This window comes from Crocodylus porosus, unplaced genomic scaffold, assembly GCF_001723895.1.
Source record: "Crocodylus porosus isolate Cpor-Errol unplaced genomic scaffold, CroPor_comp1, whole genome shotgun sequence".
Lineage (NCBI taxonomy): Eukaryota > Metazoa > Chordata > Crocodylia > Crocodylidae > Crocodylus > Crocodylus porosus.
Genome location: NW_017728928.1, coordinates 6,082,205 through 6,092,400, shown reverse-complemented (window position 1 = coordinate 6,092,400; position 10,196 = coordinate 6,082,205). Strand labels below are relative to the sequence as shown.

General features: G+C 45.0%; 1 protein-coding gene across 1 annotated transcript; it reads right to left on the bottom strand.

Moving 5' to 3' along the window:
- Nucleotides 1-1,038: 1,038 nt before the first annotated feature.
- Nucleotides 1,039-9,503, bottom strand: LOC109314980 (sterile alpha motif domain-containing protein 9-like). The gene is made up of 4 exons (XM_019542403.1): nucleotides 9,178-9,503; nucleotides 8,050-8,252; nucleotides 7,072-7,113; nucleotides 1,039-6,065 (listed from the first exon to the last, which is right to left on the bottom strand). The coding sequence occupies exons 3-4, from the start codon at nucleotides 7,073-7,075 to the stop codon at nucleotides 1,237-1,239; spliced, it is 4,833 nt and encodes a 1,610-aa protein (XP_019397948.1). The 5' UTR covers nucleotides 7,076-7,113; nucleotides 8,050-8,252; nucleotides 9,178-9,503; the 3' UTR covers nucleotides 1,039-1,236.
- Between the last annotated feature and the right edge of the window lie 693 nt (nucleotides 9,504-10,196).

Here is a 10,196-nt window from a genome sequence, read left to right as displayed (position 1 = left end):
TATCCCTTGGAAAATACCAAAGGCATAGTGGTGAGCTTTTTTTTTTTTCTTTCTTATCACTTTTAAATTTACCCAAGAAAGCAGGAAATTTAATGTAGGGGAAAAGTTAACAAATTTGATAGCTGCTTACTCCAGAGGTGGAATTGCCTCATATCTCCAAACCTCTGTGGATTCCTTTTGCATTTCTTTTGCTTGGGCCATTTTTTCTTAAATCAACTTTGTAATGAGTTACCCACTTCTTTGTAATGGTATTAACTGATTAATCAAACTTTAAAAACATGTAAGTGTAGCATAATTCTTCAATCCTGAATTTTGGCATTTGGATATTTTTTAAAGGGCATTTCCAAACTTTCTAGCTCTTGGACCAAGTTCGTTATACATCTCCCCACAAATTATTTCTTCCTTTTTTCCTGGAGTTTACAGTTGGATTTCTTACTATACAATCTTACAAATGTAAAAATAACAGTTTTTCAGAGTTTTCTTATAGTATAGGGGACCTGGTGACTGTCTATAAACTCACTAGGGGGGACCAGAAGGGTTTGGGAGAGACACTGTTTCCCCTCGTGCCCCCTGGCATAACAAGGAATAATGGACACAAGTTATTGGAGAGGTTTAGATTAGACATCCGCAAGAACTACTTCACAGGGCGGCTAGGAGCTGGAACCAACTTCCAAGGGAAGTGCTGGCTCCTACCCTGGGGATCTTTAAGAAGAGGCCTGATGCCTACCTGGCTGGACTCATTTGAGTCCAGTTTTTCTCCTGCCCAGGCCGGGGGTCAGACTTGAAGATCTGCAAGGTCCCTTCTGACCCTACTTCTATGAACCTATAGTATAATGTAACTAAATAATTTTCTTCCTGGAACAATTATTTTTCTTTATTGACCAGAATGTGATCAGCAATAATACTGAATATGATGGCCACAGATTGAAGATGATAAATAAAATATGACACTTCCATTTACTAGTAACAAAACAATAGCTCTGTGTGTGTGTGTGTGTGTGTGTGTGTGTGTGTGTTAATACTAGTAACAAAACAATAGCTCTGTGTGTGTGTGTGTGTGTGTGTGTGTGTGTGTGTTAATACTAAAATTATATCAAAATTCTGGTTGTAATGACTATAAGAAAAGAGAGCCATTGCCCTTTTATAATCTGATTTGTCACTTTCAGAATGTATCAGGTCATTAAAAATCTTGCAGTTCTTTTCTTAGAAGAGAGGATATTCTCAAATTATTGTACCTTATTTTCTCATGTGAGTTTTGTCCTTTTCAACCTCAATGTTGTATGCAACCAGCCCATTAAATGAAAATCCTAAATAAAGCGTCACATTTTCACTTCCTGGAGGCACTGAATCATAATGTAAAGGCAAAATATGAATCGGCCTGCCGTGCCCCCTTATAAACACCTTCCTGTCTTCTGTCCAGCCAGAAACTCTTTTTAAGACCTCACGTATTTTGCCAATATTCCATACGTCCCCATGTAGCCACTTCATTCGCCGTTCGTCCAGGGAACCACTGATTAATTTATCAATCCTAGTCTTGTGCACAATCTTTCCTAGGCCATAGCCCTTTCCTAGAAAAAAGTGTGTGTAGATCCTTTTCTTTCTTGGAGCAACATTTTTCATTTTGATGTCATTCAAGTGTTTCATGGTTTGAAGAGCTGATATTAGAATGTCATATTTATCTGGATTAGGTTCTATGTCTAATGCCTCATCTGGCCAGTATAGCAATGTGAGCAAAAAATAAGCACTTGCTGGAAATGTTGTTCTTCTCTGTTTAAAGAACCTCTTGCTGAGTTCCCGCAGCTTTTGAAATGGGAGTAGTTTGGAGGATCCAGGGGATACACAGGCTAAAGTTATGTGAGACAAAATGTAATTGATGAGATCAATATCCTCCAGCCTCTCTCTCAGTGGGTCTTCTGCATAAAAGCTTATTATTGTTTCCAGTTTTTGAACTGATCTCTTTTCCTTCGTATCTGACAGCAGCGAAAGAATGGTAGTGACGTTGCCGCCGCCATTCCTGTAAATGTTCATGCGTCTGAGAAGCTGGGTTTCAGGTCCTGCGTTATTTTCCTCAACAAGGGACTTTGAGATAAAGAACTTTGCGTAAGCCTCTGATTGTCTTTTCAACCACTTTCTAGGATTGTAAACTTGTTCTTCCCTCTCCTGTCCTACCTCTGCCTCATCATCTTTTTCCTGGTTTTTATCTGTTTGAAAGTAACTTAGATCTTCTGAAATCCATTCCAGGGCATTATAAATATTTTGGCGTAAGCCCTTCAAACGGCTGTGAAGCTTTCCCCAGGATTTTTTAATGCTCTCAGGAATGTAGTCGGATATCAGATAACGCACAAGTTCTGAATGTTCCCTTTCTGTGTTTCTAGGGAACACTTCAAGCATAGACAGAAATTTTAGCAGACGACATCCTACTTCAACTTCTCCAAAGTAACCAGCGTTGTTCATGGTGTCTATTTCTAACTTTGCAGCCTGTTGTGCAGCCCGGAAGCATTTCATCGCTTTAAGGGCAATTTCTATTTTCTGAATAGCCTCTTCAGGAGTGGCCTCCTCTGTCATTTTGTCCACAGTAAAACTAAACCATCTTCTGTACACTTGTCCTTCGGTGTCCAAAATAAAAGAATCATTTGGCAAATGAGATTTGGCAACACCTGCCCAGTACTCAGCATCTTCAAACTTGTCATGAATGTAATGCAGCCTAGCAAGCTGCTGGGCAAAGAAAGCATCTTTTCCCAGACATTCATAGGCAGCTTTTAAAACAGCTATAGCTTTTTCACAGTCCTCAAAGCTGCATACATGCTCAATGAATGGAGAGAAGAGGCTGTCAGTGTTGTCTCCCCTGCTCTTCTTATCACGTCGTATAAACAGGTCTCTGATGAACTTTATGAACTCTTCTCGGCCAAACCTATGCTGAAAAAGCACTTTTTCCTGAAGGAGACTCATTGCAATTTGACTTTGAGGCAGATCTCCTGAAAGCTGCTGTAAAATTTCTTTTGCAACCAGGTAATGTATTATTTGAACAGATGAAAGATAAGTGGTATCTTCTCGTAGTTCAATGAAAATAACTCTTGCTTGTTCACTTAAGTGACTTATGAAATCATGCTCTCGTGCCCTCTTTTCTGTATATGCCCCACGGCCCAGGAAAGCCTCACAGTGTGACAGTGAAACGTATGAATTATGCACATAGAAATTGAGCAAAGCAACATACCTCATCAAACTAGTATCACGGGAAGAAAGGTCTATACCTTGCAACAAGTGCTGTACAAACTCCCTCACATAAGTTTCTTTAAACTCCTCACACATCAGGACAAAGGTAAGGATAAATTCTGGCTTGAAATCTTTCTGCTTTGTAAATCTTTCAAGTTTGGTTTTGAACAAACTCTTCTCGTGGTCTGTCAGTTTGTGAGTGACAGCAACTGTATCCAGGGGAGAATCTTTGCAACGTTTTTCAGGGTCATTAGATCGCTTACAGCACATGAGGATGAAACAAGTCCTGGAAGAATGAACTTTGCTAACTGCCATAGCATCTAGTAAATCATTCTTTAATTCATCCACAAAGTCTTCATCATAGTCCTCAATTAGGAGGAGGACTGGAGGACAATGAATGGTATCTTTTTCCTCATATTTTCTAAAATTAACTGCATGCTGACAGACAGTTGCTACTGGGTATGAGGATTTGACTATAGCACACCTTAAATCCTTCCTTCTCTTCCATAGTACTTGTCTTGCAATGGTACTACCGCCACTTCCAGGATGATGAAATATTTTCACTTTAGTCACAGAGTATCTGATTCGAGTTTCGTGCAGCATCTCATCCAAGATTTTGCTGACATCCTTGCAGGCCTCACGCTCAATGACTTCCCCACACTTTCCTTTTTCAGCAAGCCAGAAATTTTTCCAGCTGATTCTTCTCCCTTGATAAAATGTTTGTTCTATCTCTTGTATTTCGCTTGCGGTCAGAAGATCCAGTTTGATATCGTCACATTGATTTACACACAGTATTTCCAGGGAGAACATTTTCTCTTCTTCAAGTGTTGGAAGCGCACACAACCCTCTGGTAGAAACTGGTAAATGTCTGGCACATGTCGTAGAAGACATCATAGTTTGAATAGTGGCATCTACATGACTTAGCTTCATGCCTACAATGCTCTTCTGTTCCAGCGTCTCAATCTTACAAGATGCCTGAGCTAGATTAGCCCACTTCTCATAATCTTCTCTGGACTCTGCAATGCACATGATATATTCCATGCCATTCATTTCTGTATAGAACTCCTGGAAGGTGTCTACAATGGGTTTTTCCACAGGTGATAACAATAGGAACAGCACCACAAAAGAGCCTTTGGGAAGGATTTCATCACAGATAAAAGAAATTGCTTTCTTAAGGTATTTCTTTTTAGTCCTAATCCAAGTGTTTTCATCACAGGGTTTTTCACTCCCGTGGTAGTCATTGCGTCCATTGCAAAATATCCAGCTGGTGTGATCAAACAGGCACAGATGTTTTTGAAACTGAGTGGTGGTCATCTTGTTTTCATTGGAGTAATCATGCAAGAAATGTGAGCTTGTTGCGTGATACTCTTTGAACTGGGCGTACAAGCCTGACACGTTGGAATCCTCATCAAAGTCAAAAACGCAGAAAATATTCATGCGCGTTAAAAAATTGACATGTTTCAGATCTTCCTTCTTACACCTGTTAGTGACAAGGATGTACCATAAAGAATCATTTATATAGTTCTTGCCATCAGTCAGTAGGATTGACAATTTCCTCCCTAAGTCTTGAGAAATTCCATCATGGTCCTCTCTGCTGGACGACTCGGCCTTTTCTCTTCTCGCATCCCTTTCTTGCAAACCCTTAATAAAAGGCAGTAGTTCTTCAGTCTTCACAGGCTCTGAATTTGCTCCTACTCTTTGATAGAAAACTGGATGTTTTTCTATAATCACCTTATTGCTGTCTTGGTTAAATCTAGGTAAGCACACTTGAAAAACCCTCCCATTTGCTATGCTGGATGATGGTTCAATGTCAACTTCCACCACAAAGGTTTGTTCCTGAGAGTCTTTCTGAATCACTTCAACAAAAATAGGAGGGTGAATGCAGTGTCTGGCAGCTTCTTGCTCCGCTTTGTCAAAGCATCTTTCTATGTAATCTAATGCATCCACATAGGCATCTCTGTCTCTGACCTTCACACCAACTATCTGTCCATGTTTCCAGCCCTTGTCTTCATTCCGGTCCATAACCCCAAAGTGTATGGTACCATTTGTTCGAACATTCATGCAAGCTGAGGCAAATCGAATAATTTCATTGGCTAACTTTACTTGCAGTCGTTGCCTGTCCAACTCGGCAGCAATAGCTAGAGACTTATATTCGTGACAAGGGGTGACCAAATCGGTGATTCCTGTTTCTGGACCAAGAACATTGTTTTTCACATACTTAAAATTAATGTCTTCACTTCTAAATGGTCTAAACTTGCTCAGAGTTATAGCTTCAGCTGTATTTTCATGCAATGAGCGACTTTTTCTACCTCCTGCCCTGTCAAGAGTAGCCTCTATTTTTTCTGTGTCTTTTTTGCCAATACATCCTGCTGGACTAGATGCATCTATTTCTGAAGCTCCACTTGGGTAAGTTACTTGAGAATTTGATGCATCTTCTACTTTTGTCACGCTGATCGTTCCTAAGTCACCAACTTCCTCTGTGGTTAGTATGTTGGCTGTTGTATGTGGAGCAGAATTCCTGCTTTTCCCTTTCTTTTTCCCAGCATTGTTTGTGCTCTCACAAACCAGTGCTTCTGAAGCCTTTTTGCTGGAATCATTTGCTGGAGCCAAGTCCAACCCTGTATTTTTGTGAAAGTGCTCCAGAAGTTCATTTCTTTTGCGTGTCAGTATGTGGATCTGACCCCCTTTCATACCTATGCTTTTGAGGAAAACTTCATCTAATTCTTTGAGCACTGGGCCAGTCACTTCTTCTTCGTATAGCTTGTTTACATATTCTTTCTTAATTCCAATAGACTCTAGCCAGCATCTAACGTGGCTCTCGCTCCAGTCAGCCAAAGGCAGTGTTCTGTGGTCTGAAAATAAAACTTCATGTCAGTAGCAAGCTTGTGCAAACATGCACATTATCTTCAGTGACTGTGATAGAGTTCCAATAGTATTGCAGTCCTTTTGAAAGGTGGTTCCCCCAGTCCAACATGGCAGGAGGAAAGCTCCTCGTCTGGATTTGAGTACAAGGCTGTTGGGTGGGGGCAGGCAGCTGGGGCAGGGTCTAAGTTGCAGCAGCAATCTGCGCCGCCCCCCCACTGCTTACTGTCAGGTGCAGCTCTGCTCCATTGCCTCCCAGGGCACAGAGCACATTAGGCGCTCCGGCCCCCGCCTAGCCATGCAGCAGAGGCAGAGGGGCAAGAGGCTGTGCGTGCATGATGGATACCTCCCCATGGTACATCCTGGGCAACTTCTAGAGGGTTAGCTCCTAGAAGGCCAAATCTGTCAACCACTCCAAACACCAACCAAATTTCAACAGCCATGTCACCCAAGAGACACGTGGACAGCGTTATAAACACAGGCTCTTATTAGAGCTGGTGCTGTCAATCCTTTCAAATAACACTGGAGGATACTCGCAGGCAAAAACAAATATCCAGGCAATAGTATCACAGGAGTATGATATTGTATGCATGCAGGTGATGCACAAAGGATCATCTGAGGTGCCCTATCGCACCACAGTGCACCCCACAAAATTTGGCAATGCTGGCAACAGAAGCAGTGGCCTGTGCAGAATATTGGGAACAGACCATATAGAAAGGTTGGACTGGAGATGACAAAGAAGCCTCAGTCGATTGTCCTGTGTTCCAGTGTAACTGAGTTTCACTCCTGTTTTGTGGCCAATTGCTTGGTATTTTGGGGTAACCACTTTGTGTCTGTTTCCTCTTTGGTGGATGAGGTTAATACTTTGGTAATGTTCACATAAAAATGTTGAGACAAGCCACTAGCCTCCCCACACAGTGGATAAGGGAAGGGTATCTAGAAGCATGGTCTTACTAAGACATATGTTTAGGGCAAATATTTAAAGAGGTTACGTACCCATTTTCTTTTAGAAGTAAGTTTATTCTTCTTCTGACAGATCTAAAGGTGAAAAAAAAAGGTATAAAGCTTAAGGCACAGAAGTTCACAAGAAAGGAAGTGTGTGTCCTTTTTTTGTGCTGTTTGTGAATCCTGGGTTCTTGCATATAGACTTTCTTTAAGTTTATTTTTTTCATCTGTTTTCTATCAGGAAACAGGAGAGGCAGGGCTAGATGGCAAGCTCTGACCTTTGAAAGTGCAGTGACCAACTCAGAGAAATTGAAACCAGGACTGTTAGTTTAATCAAAGAGACTTTTCTCTGGCTTCTGTGAAATTGTTTTTCACTTTATGCAGCTATTGTGAGTGCAGTGAGAGCTGTTTGGGAGTCAGGGCTGTTCTCCCACAGAACAGATGCTGCATGGGCACTGGCTCGGCAAGCTTTGCTGTGGGGTTGGCTGTGCTTGTGAGTGGATGGCTTGGTTTCCTGAGCTTTTGTCTTCTGCCTGTTTGCTCATTAACTTCCTTACATTCTTTTTGCAAATCACTCTCGGGCTGTACAAACATTTTCGGTTCCATATCTTAGCTGATCTTGTAGGCCTCTAGTATCGGTGAGGCCTTGGGGACAAATAGGGTTCAACTCAGTGATTCTCAGACTTTTCTGTGTCACGTACTTCCTTTCTATGGTGATTGTCCATGTCCCCAAGAGCACACAGCACTATTGCAAACTTTGCCGCTGCAGCTACATGGTAACTTCCCCCATCCCTGAGATTCTGGAGGAGGAGTTCATTTTTTCTTTCTCTTCCTTCTCCTCCACTTATATTTGACTTTTCCCATTCTGTCCTCTCATTGCTTCCTAGCCCCTAGAAGTTCTCCATGCACCTAGTTTGAGAAGCACTGAGTTAACCTAAGGCAGGGCAGCTTATCCCGATTTTTAAAAAGCTGCAAACACACAACAGCCCCTAACAGTGCTGCCCCCCTGCCCTGTCATGCCAGACTTACCGAGGGACAGACCGAGATGCCCAATCTGCTCCCTTGCATACAGCTGCCACCATGCAGTTTGCTCCAGGTTCCCACCTCCAGCGTAACCTTGGCTCCTGTGCGTGCGGTCCACAGAGCCCTCCTGTGGAGGAGACGGCCCGGGCCTCCCACTAGAGCAAGCGAGCCATGGCCAGCAGTGTGGGCTGCAGGGAAGGCTGCCCCAGCTGTGGAGGAAATGAAAGCAATTTTAGCAGCCTCCCAGAACAGCTCCACTGGGGGCAGCAGTCTGAGGATTGCTACGTTAGTGACTTCCCTTGCTGGGAAATGCAGGAGCTGAGCTCAGTGCAGGCATCTTGGAGACCATTAAAATCCCTTCGGTCTCCCCCACCCCGCTCTGTGATGTTGTGCAGCTGCTGTCCTCTTCAAGGTCTGAGTAGTTGTTCTTGCGCACACACGGCCGGAGTGTAGCTGTGCTCTCGTCACAACCCTTCCCCCCCCCATCCCTCCCTTCTAGGAGGTTAGTCCCCCTCCCCCCAAAAACTGCCTGCAGATCCCTCACTGCCCCAGTTAAGGGACCGTGTAGAAGTTATGAACTTGTAGGGTCTGGCTTTTCTGCCTCTGTGGGGGAGGCCTTATCTCTGGAGTACCTCAGAGTAGGGGACATGCTCTACCGAGCTTTGGGAAGCTGCCAGGGTTAGAGGGAAGTATCTGGCAAGCTAGTGGGACTGTTCGGGACCGTGGCCCTGGCCTGTAACTGGCCCTACTGCTCCAGCCACAGAGGTTTTAACTTCTGGAGCTGGGAAAGAAGCAAACAGAACATACCCAGGAAATATCATCCTCTCAGCCCTCCCACGTGCTTCATGCAGAAAGAGTCAACATGCCCTCCAGACAGGCTGATTCCCACACCCCGGTTCAGGGGCAGGTTTGGAAGCATGGAGCGGCATGAAGGCCTCTGGTTCTTGCTGTGCTTTAGTGTTGAACCACCCAGAAAGAAATCCCCATTCACAGCCAGACGTGCAGCACAGGCTGCCAGGGGGAAAGCAGCAATCATTCCTGCTCCCCTCCCGCCCAGCCAGCCAGGAACCAAGCGTGATGTTAACGGTTTGCAGACTCCAGGTGACGATTGACAGCTGCACAGGGAGGGCTTACCCGTGATGGAGTCGTCTTCGCCTGCCTCACCGACGCTCCAGCCCGGATGGAGGAAGTGTTCCTGCTCTGTCTGCAGCTCAGGCTGCCTGTAAAGGAGTTGATCCGAGCTGGAGACAATTCCCTGACAAATCCTGACTTCTCCAGGAGCAGAGGGGGAGCCAACCCTCTTTCTCCCTGTCTGATCTTTTCACAAGCAGACGAACCAAAAGAAAAGCCCTGGGAATATGGCCAAGTCTCCACCCACTGTCAGGGGGGCCCTGAAACAGGCGCGTAAGCGGAAAGGAATTGCTTCCTTTAGTTTTTATCTCTGCTCTCTGGATTTCCCCTGCTTGACCAGCACACTCCCCTGCTCCCTCGGCTGTGCCTGCTCCAAGGAGCTTACTAGTAAATGCAGCTGATGAGCATTTCTACACCCGAGTGAGAGAGCAGGGCTGAGCCGGGGGACTTGCCCCGGGCAGGGCAGGGCAGGGCTGGCTGCTGTACAAACAGGGTGTGGAACGTGAATTCCTTAGAGACACCTTCCTGTTGCTGGAGTCCTGACCTGCACCCAGCAGAGGCAGCTGCTGTCTGGGTAGCTCACGCTGCCCCTGGGGCAGCTCTGTCTACACAAGGGCTGCAGGTCAGCAGGGCCTAGCAGCCCAACAGGAGGGGATGGTGGCAGGGGCCACCACCCTCATCTCAGGGACCAGAATCCAGTTCTCCCTGCAGGGTTAGATGGGCTGTGCCTCCTAATGCACACCAGTAGGAAAAAACCCCATTGCACTTCCCAGCCACAGCACCAGCTAGTCTGAGCTCGTCTCGCACTCTTTCACAGATGGGTCCCTATGCTGCTGCCAGCCCTGCTTTTCATGAGGCCAGCAGAAACAGCAGTTCCTGGCTGTAGCTGGGTGTTGACAACAAGGAGGTGGGGGGAAGATGGTAACAGCGAAGAAACCAGCCGCTTTCAGTTTCATTTCTCAGCCTGTGCTTCACCGGCCGCTCCCCTGCTCCCCCTGGCTGTGCCTGCTTCAGTGAGCTCA